Genomic DNA, 20,871 nt, shown 5'->3' with positions numbered 1-20,871 from the left:
AAAACTAATATTTGGCTCTCACTTATGCTAGTCTGTTTTTGAATGTAAACAAATCATCCAATCTAACACAATTTCTGATACTTGTTTGCTGGAAGTTTAGGCGATGGTATGAGGGCAGTGTTTAATATAGCGTTATTTAACTATAAGCTATAAGAGACTTGGAGCTTTTTATTGTCATTGTGCAGTTTTTTGCACAGCGAAATTGGGTATAATCTGTTAATGTGGCTTTTGTATTTAGTTGTTGTTGTCCAAACTCACTGTACTGCTACCTAACCAGTGTAGGATTGATGTAGTATTTAAGTTTTCTTTCCCTTTCCCTTTTTCCAAAATAACAATGAGTTGTTGTTGTTTTTTTTGTTTTGTTTTGTTTTCAGTTCATAAACGTATGTGTCTATGTTCCTAATGCAGCTATGAACAATGACCATAGTTGACAGATCTTCAGAAAAGTCTGACCACGAGTCAGCCGGACTCGGACCTGGAGCTGCTGTGTACAACAGTACACCCTCCTCTGAGGACCAGCCCAAGGACCAAGGGGCTGGTCCTCAGAGTACACCCTCCTCTGAGGACCAGCCCAAGGACCAAGGGGCTGGTCCTCAGAGTACACCCTCCTCTGAGGACCAGCCCAAGGACCAAGGTCAGAGCAAAGCCTGGCTTTTTTTCAAAATGTCTTTTTAAGCTGTTTGAAGATTTTTATTGTCAGACAGAATAGTTTTCCAACCAGTTTTAGCAAATATGGAACCACACATTTTAGCCATTATTTACCCATATTTGTCAGAATTGGTTTTAGTAACGTACAGCTAATCTTTTTGCTTCTGCTTTCACACAAGTTTGACAACTGCTTTTGTGGGTGTTGTGTTGCTGCTTCCCTTCTCCGTTCATTCATCCAGTTATGTAATGCATCCAGCTTTGCATGATCAGTCACTTCAGCTCGTGATGCAATTGCTGTTTTTATATAAAGACCGGCAGCCCAACTTGTTTAGCAGAAACAAAGGAGAAGGCAAATTGTCCTATCTTTCTTCCTGAGGCTGTTTAGGAGTTTTTCACAGTGGCCAGAATCACATTATATAACTGTTAATAGTTGTAGCTATTACTGTGATGTCCTGACATGACTTTGCCATGTGCCAGTGTGTGGTTGTATAAGTAAGGTGGCATTAAATTATCTCCTTTTTAAAATGTATTGAAACAGATTTTTAGTAATAATTGTGGCTCTGTGTGTCAGTGATCAGCAGTGGCGATGGAATTGACTTGCCCCAGAAGGTGCTGTTCTCACCAGATCGGCTCAGCCTAAATTGGGCCCAGGTTCACCTCATTGGTGCAGGCCTCCAGAACATGGGGAACACCTGCTTCCTCAACTCAGCCCTGCAGTGTCTCAGCTACACCCCTCCTTTAGCAAACTACATGCTGACGCGGGAGCACTCCAAAACATGTAAGTTTATTTCACCAACAGTGGTGTTACGCAGTCCTGCGCTGATTCTCACATTGTATCACTCCTTACTCACTCAGTATTTTGTCTCTGTCTCTGCTGCAGGTCATGAGCCAGGGTTCTGTATGATGTGTACCATGCAAAACCACATCATTCAGGTTTTTACCAACTCTGGGAATGTCATTAAGCCCATTGGTGTACTCAATGAGCTTGGGTGTAAGTGGATGACTGTTGTTGCTGTGCTCTGTGCAAAGTGTTTACCTATATTTTAATGATAGGAGGCGCTGTGTGACTGTTTACCTTTTGTAATTTTGGAGGGAAATAATCTGGAGGGATTTTGAATTCTGTTTTTAAATAAGTGTAAACTTGCATTTAACTGTGGTATCCTTTACAATAATTCACCTCCTGCTTTGTTTTTTGGTTCTGTTTTTCCTCGTTCCCCTCACACAGGGATTGCAAACCACTTCTGCTATGGAAGCCAGGAAGATGCTCATGAATTCCTGCGGTGCACAGTGGATGCTATGCAAAGGTCCTGCTTACCTGGAACCAAGTGAGTGTCATTTTACATTGCATGCATTCTAAACAAGTTAAACACACAAAAATATTTTTACTTGGGCTTGACAGTGTTTGCACTTTATTATGTAGTAAGATCCATAATTAGCTACGTAGAGGTAACACCGTGACAGTAGGAGAATATGAAATAAATCCTTTATCCTGTTTTTCAGGAAGTGCAGTTTATACTAGTTCCTTTTAACTATTAATGCTTCAATTGCTGAGAGTATTTTTCAGAAATGCAGATTCCTCAGTCTCTTGCCTGACTGACACCTCAGTTTACATACTAGGCAAGCCACTTGATATAATACCTCATTATTATATCAAGTTTTTTAATGAACTTGACTGCTCCAACACAGAAAGTATTCTTACACTGGGTGTGGTAGCTTGTTTTGGTAACAGGGCTTGAAAAGATCAGAAGCGGCTTAAACGTGTAGTAAAACAGGTGTCTGGGATTATGGCAGAGAGCTGCCAGACTTAGTGTCTAGTATAGATTTCTTCTGAGGCAACAGGGTAAGCAGTGTGAGCAGGAGCACTCAACCCCTCAGGTCATCTCTTATTCACCCTAATGGCATTAGTGCTATTATTGCAGCAGCAAAATTCAGAAAATCCAGGTTTTTCTATGTGTTACTATAGAGCTTCGAAGTCTATGTGCACATTTAACCAAAACTACACGTTTAACAGATGCACTGGGCTGAGTGTTGTGCTTCTTGTTAGACTCCTAAAAATAATTTATTAATTCATTTATTTTTTTAAGAACCTAAAGTGTCAATTCTCATCAAATCAATTCTTCCCGTGTAGCAGCAGATGGCCTCTTAAGTAATTAATCGTGCTCCAATTCCTCCTATTGTCTTTTCTGCTACTTGAATACTGTAAAGTGATTGTCTGGTTCCAAAATGCTAAAAAATAAATGGTCAGTCAGTTAATTGTTGCACTGTCCTTATTAGTTAACTTTTGTGCTTTATCTTTTTATTATAGATTGGACAGGCAAACGCAGGCAACCTCTTTCATCCATCAAGTGTTTGGCGGGTACCTAAGATCCAGAGGTAAGTCACTGTTTTTTAAGGTTTGATTTATTTTTCTTTTATTTGTCTTTTTATGTCTTACAGCTTGTGTGATACTCATAGCACTGATTTCTGTTTCAGTTAAATGTTTAAACTGCAAAGCTGTCTCAGATACATTTGACCCTTTTCTGGATATCACTCTGGAAATTAAGGTAATTGGACAACATTCAAAGTGACGTTGCTACTATGTATTCTCTGCATTATGGAGTGTGAGGTTTTTCCTCTCTCTCTCTGTTCATATAGACTGCTCCAAATGTCTCCAAAGCTCTGGAGCAGTTTGTCAAGCCAGAACAGCTGGGTGGCGAAAATGCTTATAAATGCACCAAGTAAGTCAAATCAAATCAAATCAAATCAAATCAAATCACTTTTTATTGTCACATCACATGTGCAGGCACACTGGCACAGCACATGCGAGTGAAATTCTTGTGTGCGAGCCCCACAAGCAACAGAGATGTGCAAACACAACAACACAAACGAGCAAAATACAAGAATGGCCAACCTGAAACTAATAAATATATGTACAATATATAATAGTGTATGCATTTCTGGATGTGTATACTAAATATTTTCCTACGTGTGTGTGTGTGTGTGTGTGTGTGTGTGTGTGTGTGTGTGTGTGTGTGTGTGTATACACATTTTTACAAATTAAATAGTAAAAAAATAAAATAAAATAATAATAATAATAATAATAATAATAAAATATATAAAATATACAGAGTTGAATATGTGCAAAGAGATGCCAAACCATGATGAGTTTTAGTGTTTAGGTGTGATTTTTGTCAACAAGCTGAATGTTTGTTTCCTTCAGGTGCAACAAAATGGTAACGGCCTCAAAAAGATTTACAATCCATCGCAGCGCCAATGTGCTCACCATCTCACTCAAACGCTTTGCAGACTTCAGTGGAGGCAAAATCACAAAGGCAAATGGCCAATAGTGTCTGCTTAAGTCATAAAGATACATGACAGATGCTTTGTTTTATTATAAAACAGGATATTTGCATGTAATGTTTGAATTTTTTTGTTTGGTGGTCATCAGGATGTGAAGTATTTGGAGCATCTGGATCTGCGGCCCTTCATGTCGCAGTCCCACGGGGAGCCCCAGCTCTACAGGCTGTATGCTGTGCTGGTTCACTCTGGATTGAGTTGTCATACTGGACACTATTTCTGCTATATTAAGGTACTGGCTGTGCCCGAATCTGTTTGAATGCTGCTGTTGCGTAGTACAAACAAACAAACACCATAAACAACACATTTCAGCAGAAAACTACTTTGTATGCATTGAAAGAAAGAAAAAAAAGACCCCTATATAACCATAAGATTCTTCTTTTTAGCTCAAATTCAATTCAGAAACTGAATCTGCTGTGTCACATCTCTCTCATTCTGTCTCACAGGCCAGCAATGAGCAGTGGTTTCAGATGAATGACTCGTCCGTGTCAGTCAGTGACATTAGCACTGTTCTCAACCAGCAGGCCTATGTCCTCTTCTACATCAAGTGAGTAAACATCGGTATTTTTAAACATTCTAGGCTTATTCCTTCAGTAGAACTTTTCCCATCATTATTTAATAATGTAGACATGTTTATTCTCACTTTTCTTGTAGAAAATGTATTATTATAACCTAATGTTATAATGTTGATGCTTTGTCATGGTTAATATTCTTTTTTCCATGTCATCAGGTGCACAGATGTGGGAAAAACTGGGGACTACAGCCACTTGAACCATAACGCTGGCATATCTGGTCAGGCATCTCCCCAGCCGGTGGTGAGCCCAGGCACCATCGCCACCATGCCTCACAACAGTGTTGGCTTCATAGGTCCCCAGCTGCCACCACACATGAACAAGGTACTTCCTCACCTGAGGGTACTGATAATGTTGTTGTTTTTGTTAAACCCAGTGTTTCATGCAAAATACATTTGTACCTTTCAATTGTGTCTGTTTGAAAAGAATGAAATGATATCATATATTCCTTATTGGCCTACATTTGTACAAAATTCCAAATTATATACACAAAGTCATAGAAATCACTGCTCCAATTGGTCATAATGATTTTAATATTCTCTTTTTCCATAACAATGAAATACGCCTTGGACAAATATGACACGTCAATATTTCATTAGTGTTGTCACATCACATCCTGTAAGCATCGTCTGTCTGTGTCCTTTCTCTGGAAATTAATATTTCCAGCCAATATAGGCAATCCATCAACATGGCTGGAGAGTTGGTAGTTATATACAGTCTGTATAAGTGTGGTTAATCCAATGAAGATTTGTAAGGAGATGGCAGTTACTGTGAATTTACAGCAGTTACACAGTGATTAGTAATAAACAGAGCCAGTGAGAGTGAGTGGATATAAGAAAGTCAGTGACTCAGGTGTGTCGATTGGTTCTGTTTGTGAGACTGGAGGAGACGTAGAAATCTTTTGTTTTAAATCTTAGTTAGGAAGATTCCTGTTTGAAAACAAGCACTTTTTGTGAGAAATACAAGAAGTACATCTGCAGAAAGCACACAGTTACATTCTGTCCATCATGTGGACAAAATCGAAAATGTTGAGCATTGAAAAACTGAGAACGTTGGGCAAGTTCAAAATACGTGTTTGTAAGAACGAAAAACCAAATTGTTCCTAAAATAGTTATGGAAAGTCACTGTTGTATGTCTGTGTTCTACATGTTTATCTGATGGAAAATAAAGGTGCTATTGTTTTATTGCAGTTTCTTGACAATTCTGAGTGGATTTACACAGTATGGGTCAAAATGACCCGCAACAAAATCAATGTCACTTTTTTGTTTTTCAACATAATACAAGGGTTAATTTCCAAAACTTCCATATGATCTTCAATTTGTAGCAGATCCACTATCACACAGCAGCTGGAGCAGTTTCAAATGGAGGTCAGTCCACTGCTGCCACCTGTGGCCAAATACCATAGCCTACTACTAGATTAACTTGCTACGATGACATTGAGTAGAGGCTGAGTGGCTGCACTTACCCCTGGTACATCCAAATCTACCCACAAACATGTTGAAAGATGCAATGGCAGCAATGTGGCTTGTCAACACTGAAAACAATCAGTAAGCAAAGACAACAGGGATCACTTTTTTCTGTTTATTTAACATGCACAACATTTGTAGTCGCCTTCTGCACAGGGGAAGTCCACACACACTGTGTGGTACCACTTTCCACAGAAGGTGCATTCAATCTACAAGACTGAATGAGAAAGTCAGGGTCATTGTCTGACTGTTTATTACTAATCACTGTGTAACTGCTGTACATTCACAGTAACTGCCATCTCCTTACAAATGTTTATTAGATTAACCACACTTATACAGACTGTATATAACAACCAACTCTAAAATGTTTGTTCGCAGAGAAAAGACACAGACTACGGTAACGACATGTGATGTTACAAAACTAGTGAAATATTAGTGTCATTTCATTCATTTCAAAGGTTTATTTGCATGACGCACAAACAGACACAATTGAAAGGTACAAATGTATTGTGCATGAAACGAATTCAGACGTGCTGCAGATGTGTGTCACAAGTTGATCTGGCTGTAGGCTGTGGCACTTGGCCAGTGGTGGCACTGGTTGACTCGAGTCCATGTTAGTGCACACAAAGTAAACTGCTCGCTTTAGTTGTGAAGCAAAAACGCTGAATTCGGAGAAACAAACCGTGTGAGGGGAACGATAACGACAACAAGAGTCTCCCGATCGTTTACTCTTGTTGTCCTGTGAACAACATCGGCATGGTGTTAATTGTTTGCTGTTTTCGCGATCGCGTCGCGCATGAGGATAACCCTAGGTAAACTCGCCACATTTTTAAACATTTTGTTGTTCAACAGCATCAAGACTGACGGAGTGTGTTTGAGATAACCTCACAAGTGTCACAGATGACACATTTGGCGTTTTTTTGCTAGTCTGTAGGTAGCAGCTCCTGAAACGGAAGTCTGCCACACATCTGTTCGACTAACGCCAGTTGATCTAAATGCCAGTAGATCTGGAACACCGGCAGCCTCGCCTCTGTCAGTGCGCCTCAGGGCGGCTGTGGCTACAATTTAGCTTGCCATCACCAGTGTGTGTGAATGGGTGGATGACTGAACGTGTAAAGTGCTTTGGGGTCCTTAGGGACTAAGTAAAGCGCTATACAAATACAGGCCATTTACTTAATGCTGAAATCTAATCTATTGTATTAAATGGGTATGCTTGTAGTTTGGGTAATTTTGTTATGTCAACAAGTTCTGTTTTAAAACTTAATCTCTTGTTAACTGTTCAGATTGCTGAGGTGATTGATGATCGACCTGAGGAAGTGAAACAGATGGAAGTTTTTAGGACCAGCAACAGATGGAAAGCAATTGGAGGTAAATAAGAAGTCACAGAAGTAGGAGGGGATTTGTGCAATATTAAGTTAAGACTGTTGTTTACTATAGTTTTACTTCCTCTCCTAAAAGTGGATCAAAATGATGACACAGAGGAAGGAAATGGAAAAGAACATCAAAATACAGAGGCTGGCTCATTAAGCAGAGGTCGACATGACTCACCCGAGTTGTCTTCAAAGAGAAGAGGACAGGATTCTCCTGTCAAAAAGACCCGGCATGACTCTCCAGACATCTCTCCACCAAAGAGAAGTCGGAAGTACTCTCCGGATGTCTCTCCTCACAGGACAAGACGTCACGACTCTCCTGATGTCTCTCCTCCCAGGACTAGACCTCACGACTCTCCAGATGTCTCTCCTCCCAGGAGAAGACGTCATGACTCTCCAGATGTCTCTCCTCCCAGGACTAGACCTCACGACTCTCCAGATGTCTCTCCTCCCAAGAGAAGACGCCACGACTCTCCAGATGTCTCTCCTCCCAGGACTAGACCTCACGACTCTCCAGATGTCTCTCCTCCCAGGAGAAGACGTCATGACTCTCCAGATGTCTCTCCTCCCAGGACTAGACCTCACGACTCTCCAGATGTCTCTCCTCCCAGGAGAAGACGTCATGACTCTCCAGATGTCTCTCCTCCCAGGACTAGACCTCATGACTCTCCAGATGTCTCTCCTCCCAAGAGAAGACGTCACGACTCTCCTGTTGTCTCTCCTCCCAAGAGAAGACGTCATGACTCTCCAGATGTCTCTCCTCACAGGACTAGACCTCACGACTCTCCAGATGTCTCTCCTCCCAGGAGAAGACGTCACGACTCTCCTGATGTCTCTCCTCACAGGACTAGACCTCACGACTCTCCAGATGTCTCTCCTCCCAGGAGAAGACGTCATGACTCTCCAGATGTCTCTCCTCCCAGGACTAGACATCACAACTCTCCAGATGTCTCTCCTCCCAAGAGAAGACGTCACGACTCTCCTGATGTCTCTCCTCCCAGGAGAAGACGTCATGACTCTCCAGATGTCTCTCCTCCCAAGAGAAGACGTCACGACTCTCCAGATGTCTCTCCTCCCAGGAGAAGACGCCATGACTCCCCAGACTTGTCACCACCAAGACAGTGTTCAGGAAAGTCAGAAAAAATGCAAAGTAAAGGTGAGTGATCCATTTAAATTGTAAAGTGGAATCTGGTGTGGCATATGAATAAAAGTAAAAAGCAGAGACCCATTTAACATGAGTTTTGAATTGAAATTTATTTTAAAGACATAGCTTGATCTAATAATAAATCTTTAATTTTTGTTCAAAAGGCATTACAAAATGAAAATTAACAAATTAACTGTGTCTTTGTCAGATTCAGCCTCCAACAAAAGCAAGCTCAGCTCATCCTTGTTAAGTAAAAAACGCTCACCGGATCCTCATCGGTCAGCGGTGGCTAAGAAGGGTCAGAATAGACATGATTCAGACTCGGATCCGTCTCCCCCGAGGAAAAGGCCCCTGAAGGGAAACGCCTCAGACTCCGACCAATCTCCCCCAAGGAGGCCCTCAAAAACTAAACGGGGCTCAGACTCTGACCAGTCTCCACCCAGGGGGCAGCCACCGAGTGGAAGGGACTCGGATGGAGATTTGTCACCACCTCGTAGGCCAGGCCAGTCACAGGTAAGCAGACTGTGTTGGAACAAAGATTAATGTCAAATCTGATTTCACTCAAATGTTATATTTTTCAATTGTCTTTTTTTTTTTATAACCAGGGCCAAAGGATGCTATCTGGTGGAAAGGCAGGCCTGGTTTCTGTGGACATTCTAAGGAAAGAGCAAAAGGAGAACAGACGCAGAGAAAAACACAATCAGCCACTTGAAGGTTTCATCAACTTTTCTCTCTTAAGATTTTTTTACACCCATTGATTGAAGAGCTTCATACAGCTTTGCATCTCATTTCAGCTTATCATCTATATTGTCGTATTTTATTTAGTCCTAAAATTAAATAATGAAGTTTCTACATACTTACCCATTCATCCCCTTTGACCAGATGAATCGCGTAACGCTCAGACGATTTTCAGAGACAAAAGTGGCAAAAGCAGGGATCTGGATTCAGAGAGAAATGAACAGAAAAAGAAAGCTGGTGAAAAAGCGGCAACAGACAAGAAATACGCTCAGTGGGGAAAAGGGTAAATGTGCATGATCATTTCAAATATCACAGTTTATGTGATTATATCCACATAAAAAATTATAAAAGTGGTTCAATGGTTTATGTTAAAATGTATGTATAGGTTGGCACAGATCCAGATGCATCACCAGAAACTTAAGGAAGCGCTGCGCGAAGCCCTTAAGCCACTTGAGGATCTTGACCGCATGTTGAGAGAACAGGAAAGAGAAGGCGATCCTATGGCTGCAATGCTCAGGCGTAAAAAGGACCGTGGCACAAAAACACAAGATGTTTAACATTACATATGTTTTATTTTATTTATGACTTTATTTTATTTCACCAGGTCAATCCTTGTAAGAAGCTTTTAAATAGCAGCAGTTTTGTTTTTGCTACTGTTTGTATTTTTATTTATTTGTATGTTTGTTTTGATTTTTTGTAGAGAAACCTCGATATAAAGGCCCTGCTCCACCTCCAAACCGGTTCAATATTCCACCGGGGTACCGCTGGGACGGAGTTGACAGGTAGAGTTTGTGCATCGGTGACAGAGGAAAACTGTTGAGGACAGAACTGTAGTTTAATATTGAATGTTTTTAATACACACATCAGTTTGTCATTTTGCACATTAATGGTAAAGAAATTGTGATCATTTTTTTCCACGTCTATATTAAATTTGCGCCTAATTGAATGGATTGTCTTTGGCCTTTTAGCTTGTTGTATCATAATTAATAGGGTTATTTTATTTGTGTCTTGCAGGTCAAATGGTTTTGAACAGAAACGCTACCAGAGGATAAAAAGGCTGTGCAGGAAGCGGCCTATAAATGGAGTGTGGAGGATATGTAAAGGCTTTCAGAAAATGATGAATCTGGAGCAGAGCTAAAGAGCACACCTTCTCAACCTTTATGTATAATTGTTATGCTGTTAGAACAACAAGACTAGATGCATCTACGCAGCAAAAGTTCTTTTTTAAATAAACTACATAGAAGAATTTGTTTCACCTTTCCAAACCCTTTTGATACTGTACCATGTGTATCAGATGGAACTGTACAGAAAAATGAAGTGAAGCATGTTCACAATTTTTGTAAGAAGTTATTCACCGTGGAGCAGAAGCTGTTGTGGTTTCAGTGTTTTATTAAAGAATGTTTTTGTAATGCATTGTCCCAAGAGTGTTCAGGCACCTGTAACTTGGATAGCATTTGACATTCAGTCTTTTTAGATAATTTTATACACTTACCACCCATTTTATTAGGCAACAGTAACTCAAATAACCGCTTGTTACAACCAACATATTTTGGTCCTGGACATAGAAATAGAGACATGTCCCTCATGACTCCAAATGAAACGTAGTGCACAGCAACCAAATGCTGAAAGAGAGTGTCCACAGCTGACTGTCGATGGTATGGTATAGCTGTGAGGCGTTTGTGTACAAGATAAATGCACATTTGAGAGTTCTGTGGTGTAGCTAAAAAGACTGGCCTACAGAGATGTGAAAAAAGCGGCATTCAAATAAGTCATTCCTTGCCATATTAATCAGGGAGTACATACACTGACAGGATGCTGTGACTCTCACAGTGAGGGAATCAGGTTGGGCTCTAATATTTTTTCTAGCAATGTCCGATTCAGTCTAACATCTGTAAAAGTTTTAAGGCACTTTCCACCAGCACTATCAAAAAGAATTATGGAAGAATGATTTGTAGAATCAAGGAATCGGTGTCCTGGTTGCACATGCTAGACCAATGGCTTAATAACACAACAATGCTATTGCCTTTAATCTGTCACTATCTATGCTATTGATTATGGTGTAATTATATAAAATTATTTTTTTTTTTTAAAAAGTGACAGTATTGTGCAATGAATAAAAAGTTTTATTTATAAACTTTTTATTTTTATAAAAAGTATTATTTATTATTAATAATAATAATAAACCTTACTTCATATAAACTACACAAAGTGTTCTCTAAGTACGGAGACATCCAGCGGCTCCGGCTGGTCCGGGACATTGTCACGGGTTTCTCCAAAAGATATGCCTTCATTGAGTACAAAGAGGAGCGATCTGTGGTCGGGACAGCTAACAAGCTGGTGGTCGACCAGCATGAAGTGTTCGTGGATTTTGAGCAAGAGAGGACTCTTAAAGGATGGGTGCCGCGGCGGCTCGGCGGCGGGCTTGGAGGGAAAAAGGAATCCGGACAGCTGCGGTTCGGCGGCAGGGACAGGCCTTTCCGTAAACCCATCAATCTCGGGGTAGACCCGGTGCAGGAACGAGGTGGTGGTGGTGGTGGTGGTGGAGGGAGGGAGTGGGGCAGACCAAGCGGGAGAGCCAGAGAGGATCGGGACCGACACAGAACAGAAGAGTGGGGCAACAGAGGAAGGAGAGATGACCGGGACAGAGGCCGAGAGTGGGATGACCGCAGGCACGGAGACAGGAGCAGGCACCGGGACCGGAGATGAAGCATGTGGCTGCACTTCAGCGCTACTGCAAGACTGACGGATGGTTCAAAGCACAGCTGAAGGCTTTCAAAGGAGGACAGTGAATGAGTGTGTGACTTGGATAACTGTTTGTGTGAAAGGTTACTTTTTTGTATGCTGATATTCTTCAGATTGTACTGTATGGTAATCAGGACTCTGCCTGTGGCTGTCATATTCAGTTCTTCTCAGGGAAGTCTCAGGAATGACAAAGTAGGGTTGTTGTGTTTTGTTGGGGTTTTTTTTTTTTTTACAAGTCTTTATTCTAGCGAAAAAATTACAATACGGGTGGTGTCCAGCCAAATGAGACTTACATCCATCATGTCAAACATGAGCGCCAGCAGCCAGAATCACTGCTTAAGAGTCCAATTGGATTGCTTTGGGAAATCGGAACTGTATTTTTATACAGTTATCATAAATATTATTACCCCACATATACAATTCAAATTTTATTTCTTGCAATTTAAGTCCCAACAGACTTTTTTCCCCATTTACTACAGAATGTTGTTTATCATGTAGATAAACTGAGACAAACAAAACTGCATTTCTTTTTCTGATATTAAGATATTCCAGGGATTAAATGCATAGTTAAACTTCTTTTCACTGACAGAAAGGGAAGTTTCGCTGGTCCGGCCCACTCAAGGTCAAAGGCTATATGTGACTCGCAATGTAAAATGAGTTTGCAGTTTTGTTTTGTTTTTAAAAAAGCATAAGTTTAAGAGCACATTGTCAGCCCCATTTCTTTTTAAAAAATGTAAATCAGATTATATCATAAACAATAAAATTCGTCATTGTTTTGAAATCCAAGGTGTTACTGTTTGTCAAAGTGTTGCAACATGTTTAAGATTTCCCAAGTTGGGTAGTTTTCCAGTGTAGCCTCATGTGACCCCTGTTTTCAGAGTTGGTAATGATGTGTTGTGCAAGATTTATACTTGAGGGAAGAAAACTCAGTATTCAAACACATTTACTCCTTTTTCCATATACATGCAACTCAGGAATTTGAATCAAATGCTTACTCAAATCAAATCAAAATCAAATCAAATCACTTTTATTGTCACATCACATGTGCAGGCACACTGGCACAGCACATGCGAGTGAAATTCTTGTGTGCGAGCCCCACAAGCAACAGAGATGTGCAAACACAACAACACAAACGAGCAAAATACAAGAATGGCCAACCTGAAACTAATAAATATATGTACAATATATAATAGTGTATGCATTTCTGGATGTGTATACTAAATATTTTCCTACGTGTGTGTGTGTGTGTGTGTGTGTGTGTGTGTGTGTGTATACACATTTTTACAAATTAAATAGTAAAAAAAAAAAAAAATAAATAATAATAATAATAATAAAATATATAAAATATACAGAGTTGAATATGTGCAAAACAAGTGGCATTTATATACAGTGTGGAGTGCATAATGTTGAAGTTCCAGTAGTGAAGCTGAGGTGTCTATGACGTGTTCAGCAGTCTGATGGCCTGGTGGAAGAAGCTGTCTCTCAGTCTGCTGGTACGGGACCGGATGCTGCAGAGCCTCCTTCCTGATGGAAGCAGTCTGAACAGTTTATGGCTGGGGTGACTGGAGTCCTTGATGATCCTCCCCGCTTTCCTCAGGCAGCGCTTCCTGTAGATGTCTTGGAGGGAGGGAAGCTCACCTCCAATTATCCGTTCAGAGCACCGCACTACTCGTTGGAGAGCTTTGCAGTTGTAGGCGGTGCTGTTGCCATACCAGGTGGTGATGCATCCAGTGAGGATGCTCTCAATGGCACAGTGATAGAAGGTCCTGAGGATCCGGGGGCTCATGCCGAATCTTTTCAGTCTCCTGAGAAAGAAGAGGCGCTGCTGCGCCTTCTTCACTGTTTTGTTTGTGTGTACTGACCACGTAAGATCCTCAGCCAGATGTACTCCAAGGAACCGGAAGCTGCTCACTCTCTCCACAGCAGCGCCGTTGATGGTGATGGGGGTGTGTACTTCTCTGCACCTCCGGAAGTCCACTATCAACTCCTTTGTCTTTGCGACGTTGAGGGTGAGATGGTTGTCTTGACACCAGTGGGTCAGGGCGCTGACCTCCTCCCTGTAAGCCGTCTCATCACCGTTGGTGATAAGACCCACCACTGTAGTGTCGTCCGCAAACTTCACAATGATGTTGGAGCTGTTAGTGGCTGTGCAGTCGTAGGTGTAGAGTGAGTACAGGAGAGGGCTCAGTACACACCCCTGTGGAGCACCAGTGTTCAGTGTGATGGGGGATGAGGTGATGCTGCCCAGTCTGACCACCTGGCGTCTGTCAGACAGGAAGCTAAGGATCCAGCTGCAGAGGGAGCTGCTCAGTCCTAGATCCTGCAGTTTCCTGTCCAGCTTCGAGGGAACGATGGTATTGAATGCTGAGCTGTAATCTACAAACAGCATCCTCACATACGTGTCTCTCTTCTCCAGGTGTGACAGGGCAGTGTGTAGTGTCAGGGCTATGGCATCATCAGTGGACCTGTTGTGGCGGTATGCAAACTGTAGAGGGTCCAGTGAGTCGGGTAGTGCAGAGCAGATGAAGTCCCTGACCAGCTACTCAGCTCTTACTCAGCCATCTGATCCTCGGTCCTGCCCAGTGAGGTCAATCAGCTTTCGGTTATGGGTCACTGGGTGGATTCTTAAACTGTGCACAAGTATTTCTGAAGTCATCAATATGAAAGATGACGGGAAATGAATCTCTTATTTCATTAAAAGGTAATTCTCTAATGTACCAGAAAAAAACAAGAGGTAGAACTGACTTTTATTTCCAAGTATGTTCTGAGTAGTAAGCTGTCAATTGTAGTGTTATTTATACGAAGAGACAATGAAGTTAGTGCAAACACATATACGTCAAACACACTGAAAACTGAGGCTTTTTTCCACTGGTTTGTGTTTATTACTGTATGATTATTGGGAATACATGCTGGGACAAGACAAATTTCAAGCATTTGTTAAATATGACTTTGACATTTAATATTAATCATGCATGTATGCAAACATGCAAGATGATTTCCACTGCCGCTTAGAAGTCATGCTTAGCTGGTCTTTGCCTTCCACCGTACCCGACATTCACGATGGGCCAGCCTGGGTAAGTCTCTCTTTGGACCGTGCTGAAGTTGATCCTGTGAATCAGAAGAATCAGAGCACGCAGATACAGAGTAGCTGCTCCCTACATGAAGGACACTGTGATGATGATAAACCTGCTCTCACCTGAACGCAGGGTTAATGCCAATGTTGTCAGGCTGCGGGAAAGCAGGTGTCCGCCTCCTGTGGCAGGAGGATGGGGGAGGGAAGTCTTTCTGATACTGAGACTGCATCTGGGCTGTTTCCTGTTCGTTTTTTGCTGCTGCTGACATGTGATCACGGTTGCCTTCTTGCTCATTCCCTCTCACTTCTCTGTCCTCGCGTCTGTTTCCTCTTCCTGTTTATCATGAGGATGCAGGAGGAGAATGGTGAGATTCCTGTTGTGTGTTACAGCCTGCTGAAGGGTAATCAGAACTTTGCTAAAGGCAGAATTTCATCAACAGTAATCACACTTTCCATAAATAAACTTTCTTACTTTCTTGATCATACTACATGTATTACACTATTTGCTTTTTTCATTTTAATCTTGAGAGAATAATACTTTATACATAAATGAGATGAAATGTTCTTATGAATATAAATCATTTGCTTTGGATGTCGCAGAGCTGTGTGAAGGACACGGGAACACATACACAAATAATTACTGCTGAGGGCAATCCAATCCTGTGTCTGTGAGTAAGAGTGGCAGGAATTTCACTGCACAGCAGAGAAAACAATATCACTCCTCCAGATGCTCTGTGTCTATAACAGCATTTTCACATTTAACCTTATATGGTCTTTCTTATGTTCTATTTGAGGTATTAAATACTTTATTACAGTGTTTTTCAGTTTAATGGCAGTGTAGGGTTTTTTTTAATCTAAGCTTTAATCACAAAATCACCTTTATAATCTCTACCATCTCTGCCTTCTCACTCATAGCACACTGCCCAAACCATTTCCAAGACACACACATGCACTGAACAGAAAGCCACAGCCTTGCGTGCACTGTGCCATCATAAATGAGTCTTATCTTTATACAGACATGATGAGTTTACTCTCTAGGGTGAGCCAAGTCTGTTGACCTTTGCCTGGATCTTGGTCTGGGATAGGCCTGAAGCAGAAAGCCTCACGTGATGTGGTCTCCATCTTAGCAGGTGTGTCCGGGTAGAGGAGGAATCCTAAAAAGGGTGAAACGTAGACTGTTGACTCTTGTTCCCCTTTTTTAAACCCACTACTTTGGAGTGATTCCAGTTAGCACAGAACATGTAGCCCAACGCTGTTCACAGTTTCTGAAATCTTTCCAGTTAGGTCTCTTTTTCACAGCTTGTTTACTTTGCATATAAATTCTATAAAATATGCGTAATGGCAGTGACAATTAATCATTCACACAGACCTGATTTTTGTGACAACAAAACAAAGTTTTATTTCTGTCTGTTTATTTAGTGATGTGCACCGAGATTAAAGCGAGATCAGAAATAATGACGGTAATTTTGAATCCTTTTGTTATTTCTTGACTAGGACATTGTTTCTATTTCTGTTTTACTCTTTTCAGTGTTTGAACTTTCTTTCATTTTTGAAAAAAACGATGCAATGTTTTACTGTATTTCTTTCTTTGATCCCACTGGGAGCCGTGAAACTAATGGAGTTATTTGTGCAAGGGGAGGGAGGGAGGGTGGTGTGGGGGGTGATGAGTGCAGTGGTGGGAACAGAGCTTTGCTGACTGATACCTCCATGTTAACCCTGGAAAGACTTGAGAACATTTCCCAGCTTTCATTTTCATCTTCGTTCCCATTTGTGAAGCCTAAGATTCACTCTGTAATTTTAACTTTCTTCACCAGATGCAGAGGGTTTTTGTTTTTTGAAATTAGTTTTGTCATGCCGCTCTCTCCCTTTAAAAAAAAAAAACCATTCGAAAAACAAAAAGAAGCACCACGAGATTCAGAGGTTCGGTAGACCTTGTACCGAGACATACTCAGTATGTGGGTTAGGAGAACAACGGATAAAAATTGGGGGAAATTGGATAAAAAGGATAAAAAAAATAACACTCACATACTGAAAATGCACAACATAGTGGTAAAAGTCTCAGACAAATAGGGTTTAAAATGACATCTTCCGCCAACACCTCAGATTATTGTTGTCATATATTATAGTAAGTGATTTGCAAGCTTGTGAGGAATTTACAATAAACAAAAAAATACCTTAAAAAGGATTGCATCACTTAAGAGTTTTTCCATAAATATAAGACTACCTGCTGAAAAGTGCAGGCTCAAACAAGCCCTCTAATGTGAAAAAAGTAATGCTGGATTCATGTCAAAGACGCAGGGAACATTGCTGAGTTCTAGCCAAATGCCCCAGGGTAACTACTGAATGGGAAACTTGTCATTTTCTCTTCCCCCCTTCTTTTTTCCCATTCCTTTCTTGGCTTGGTGTGTCACTTAACACTGCTGTGGTCAAATTTATTTTGCCATCATCACACTTGGTACTGTGCAGCCACCCTTGCAAGACATTTAAACGCATTAACTTTGGAAACAAGGCTTAGCTCGGCACTTCTAGCTTACGGGTGGTGATATTTTATGCCTGTCTGTCAGCAAGACAAACTACCAAGTCAAGCTTGGTGGACAGGTGAAGCGAATCCAGATCACTTTTATTTTAAATTCAAAAACAGATCGTTGGCTTTAGTGGAGAATGGAGTCTCTGGCCAACTTTCTAGTTTACTTATTACCTAGTTGAATCAGTTTTTAAAAAATGGTCATCCAGCCTTTATTTTAATAATATTACTTATAAAAATTCTCATTTTGGAGCATATTCCCTTTTAAACCTGTCTGACTGAACTCACGGACCAAAGTTTCAGCATTCTGGTACTTCATCTGCTTTATTGTCCCAGCTGGTTACTGCTCTATCTGCCAGCCACCGGTGAACAACAGAACACCATGACTACTGCAGTAAACAAGCTTTAAGAAGCTCTTTGTATAAGCGGGCACACAAACACTCACAGTGCAGAGAAATATAGGAAGTAGAGGGTAACACGGCAGAAAGCTTATGTGTTTTTTTAAAGGAAGGTAAGCATTACAGTCACAATGCCCTCCATTTTAAATTTCATAGTTATTATTCTTGGATTTGGTAGTTTTTTTTTAAATTCAATTCTGATAGTTTTTTTGTCTTACTTTTTAATGCATCTTTTCTAAAACTTTTTTAGGAGCAGACACCAAAGATTTAGAACATCGGGTGATGCCAGTGATCCAGGAACCAGCAGACAAAATGTTCTTTGAAAATGCCAGCCTGCAGCAACCACGTCGCCACCACGAATTCTTTCTGCGCAGTAGACCCTACAGGGGCGAACCACCAACAGTGGCAGGTAAAGTCCTGCTGCTCCTTCATACCAGCAACAGATAAAGTTACTTATGCTCTCAAATCCTCCACTGTCAGCTTTAATCATCTAAATTAGTGTTTGTAAAAAAAGCTCAGTGGCAAAGGAAAAAAAGAAAGAAAGTTCAAACACTGAAAAGAGTAAAACAGAAATAGAAACAATGTCCTAGTCAAGAAATAACAAAAGGATTCAAAATTACCGTCATTATTTCTGATCTCGCTTTAATCTCGGTGCACATCACTAAATAAACAGACAGAAATAAAACTTTGTTTTGTTGTCACAAAAATCAGGTCTGTGTGAATGATTAATTGTCACTGTCATTAAGCATATTTTATATAATTTATATGCAAAGTAAACAAGCTGTGAAAAAGAGACCTAACTGGAAAGATTTCAGAAACTGTGAAACTTGTAAAATATGTGTACACACACACACACACACACACACACACACACACACGTAGGAAAATATTTAGTATACACATCCAGAAATGCATATACTATTATATATTGTACATATATTTATTAGTTTCAGATGTAGCCATTCTTGTGTTTTGCTTGTTTACATTATTGTATTTTGCACAACTCTGTTGCTTGTGAAGCTCGCACACAAGAATTTCACTCACATGTGCTGTGATGTGACAATAAAAGTGATTTGATTTGATTTGATTTGATTTAACTGGAATCACTCCAAAGTAGTGGGTTAAAAAAGGGGAACAAGAGTCAACAGTCTACATTTCACCCTTTTTAGGATTCCTCCTCTACCTCAGCCAACAGGTGAGCCAAAAACCCCACCCCCCCACCTTAATCAAACACTACAAACAACAAGGAGGTATATGCTGTTTGAAAGCTGTCATCAGGACAAGAATATGGCACCCAGTCAGTAACCCAGCCATGTGCCTTTATACTGTCAAATGAAGGTGTCAAAATTAATAAACACACAGTCATTAACACGATCTTTGGGGGCTGACCTGTACTATGTAAGGTTATTTGATGGTGAATGCCATGAGACTGAGCAACCTTCTTTAAGACTTTCTTTGCATAGCATTTGCGTGTTCCAGTTATTTCCAACCATTTAATAAATACAAGGTATTCTGGGGCTGGCGTTTAAAAAAAATTGTATTCAGGAAAAACCCCAAATGTGATAATAATAAAGATTCATATGTGCAAAAATGTGAATATTTCCAGTTTTCCTCTGTTTTAAAGAAATTGAGAGTTTAGTGCCTTTAGGTTTAGTACTAATACCCAAGCAAAACAAGCTAAATGAACATTCTTCTGCCACTTTTAAAAAAAATACCCACTGTTTATAGAAAAAAAAAAATCAAAAACATCACTGATATAGTTAATGTGGACATGGTCTTTTTATATATTTTCAGTAATCTAGCCGAAATCAGGTAACACCCAATAGTAGCTTGGTGGGTGGAGGTTAGGCGGTGGTCCTGCTGTTTTGGGCCCTCAAGGCAGTTGTCAGCTGTTTGCTGCTTTCTGCTAGTTAAAACCTGTATGTAACAGCAGACTACAATATTGTAAAGGTGACCTACATCAACAAATTAAGGTGAACAAATATTATTAATTATTAACTCGCGCAATAGCTGCTGTGTATATCACAGACCTACACTGTGCATAACACTGTAACTACCTTCCAAACTGTCCTGCTCATACTACACACACAAATGAAAAATGAGACACTCAAGGTTCAAGTCCCTACAGTGGTTCTGTTTGGAATGATACCCAGAGGACTTCCCTTTGGATCAGGTTGCATAAATCACTGCAAACTGTAAAGCACATTCGCTCCCAAGAATCAGCTATTAATCAGCGCGTACTTACTTTTAAGGGCAGATATGAGCATGTTTCCATCTTTGATGAGGTCTTTTATGAACCTGTTGGTTCGCTCCAACTCTATTTCATGGCACTGCAGCCGCTCTCTGAAATCCGGGCTGTCCAGGAAAGAATCACTGAACTCCAGCGTCGGCAGACCCATCGCTAGATTAATACACGCCGCTAATTACGAGAGAACAACAGCACCACGCCTTCTCTGCCTCCTCGGCGAGACACCAAACGGTGTTTCAGTGTGCTCCGAGCAAATTTCTCAGAAATTTCCTCCAGCTACTCTTTTTCATGCCTTTCTTACTTTTTTCCCAGCAGAACTTCCGGACACAAGAACACAACAGAGTCTCTGATAGAGAAGGCTTGGCTAAGCTATACAACGAGCTCCATGCAGCTTCTCTCCAGCCTTCTTACTGTCGCTACTTTCATATAAGGCGTCGCGCTGACTTCTTATTTACTTATTAGGTGAAGCAAAGCGGACGTACGGCCGTGCAGAGTAACTAACAGGGCTTAATGTTGGTCGCACCAAAGAAAGAAGTCGGCAAAGACTGGCTAACTTTGTCTACGGACGGATCCTAGTCTTGTTACTATGGGAACGGGAGACTCCTGCTGGCG

The 20,871-nt window shown here is 40.8% G+C and overlaps 3 protein-coding genes across 6 annotated transcripts; 2 read left to right on the top strand and 1 right to left on the bottom strand.

Annotated features, from left to right (window-relative positions):
- Positions 1-203: 203 nt before the first annotated feature.
- LOC146660612 (uncharacterized) lies at positions 204-10,357 on the top strand. The gene is made up of 18 exons (XM_085420564.1): positions 204-634; positions 1,220-1,426; positions 1,529-1,639; positions 1,874-1,973; positions 2,954-3,021; positions 3,121-3,191; positions 3,283-3,365; positions 3,848-3,959; positions 4,076-4,216; positions 4,431-4,531; positions 4,715-4,880; positions 7,306-7,390; positions 7,481-8,548; positions 8,745-9,049; positions 9,142-9,250; positions 9,419-9,557; positions 9,660-10,056; positions 10,289-10,357. The coding sequence occupies exons 1-17, from the start codon at positions 418-420 to the stop codon at positions 9,829-9,831; spliced, it is 3,255 nt and encodes a 1,084-aa protein (XP_085276690.1). The 5' UTR covers positions 204-417; the 3' UTR covers positions 9,832-10,056; positions 10,289-10,357.
- A 511-nt stretch (positions 10,358-10,868) lies between these two features.
- On the top strand, positions 10,869-12,310 carry LOC146660611 (U11/U12 small nuclear ribonucleoprotein 35 kDa protein-like). Its single transcript, XM_085421648.1, has 3 exons — positions 10,869-10,934; positions 11,429-11,999; positions 12,043-12,310. Exons 1-2 carry the CDS (start codon positions 10,869-10,871, stop codon positions 11,978-11,980), a joined length of 618 nt encoding a protein of 205 aa, XP_085277774.1. The 3' UTR covers positions 11,981-11,999; positions 12,043-12,310.
- Positions 12,311-14,466: 2,156 nt separating this feature from the next.
- LOC146660610 (uncharacterized) lies at positions 14,467-20,871 on the bottom strand. 4 transcript variants are annotated; one of them, XM_085420562.1, is made up of 5 exons: positions 20,257-20,871; positions 16,121-16,243; positions 15,213-15,423; positions 15,065-15,124; positions 14,467-14,591 (listed from the first exon to the last, which is right to left on the bottom strand). In XM_085420562.1, the coding sequence occupies exons 1-5, from the start codon at positions 20,408-20,410 to the stop codon at positions 14,567-14,569; spliced, it is 573 nt and encodes a 190-aa protein (XP_085276688.1). In that variant the 5' UTR covers positions 20,411-20,871; the 3' UTR covers positions 14,467-14,566. The 4 variants fall into 4 exon arrangements, with proteins under 4 accessions (XP_085276688.1, XP_085276686.1, XP_085276687.1 ...); XM_085420560.1 differs by having other exon boundaries at positions 14,507-14,646; XM_085420561.1 differs by having other exon boundaries at positions 14,507-14,646; positions 16,148-16,243; positions 20,257-20,870.

This window comes from Rhamphochromis longiceps, linkage group LG10, assembly GCF_057381845.1.
Source record: "Rhamphochromis longiceps isolate RC_006_pf linkage group LG10, R_longiceps_female_GT1.1, whole genome shotgun sequence".
NCBI lineage: Eukaryota > Metazoa > Chordata > Actinopteri > Cichliformes > Cichlidae > Rhamphochromis > Rhamphochromis longiceps.
This window is presented reverse-complemented; position numbering and strand designations above follow the sequence as displayed.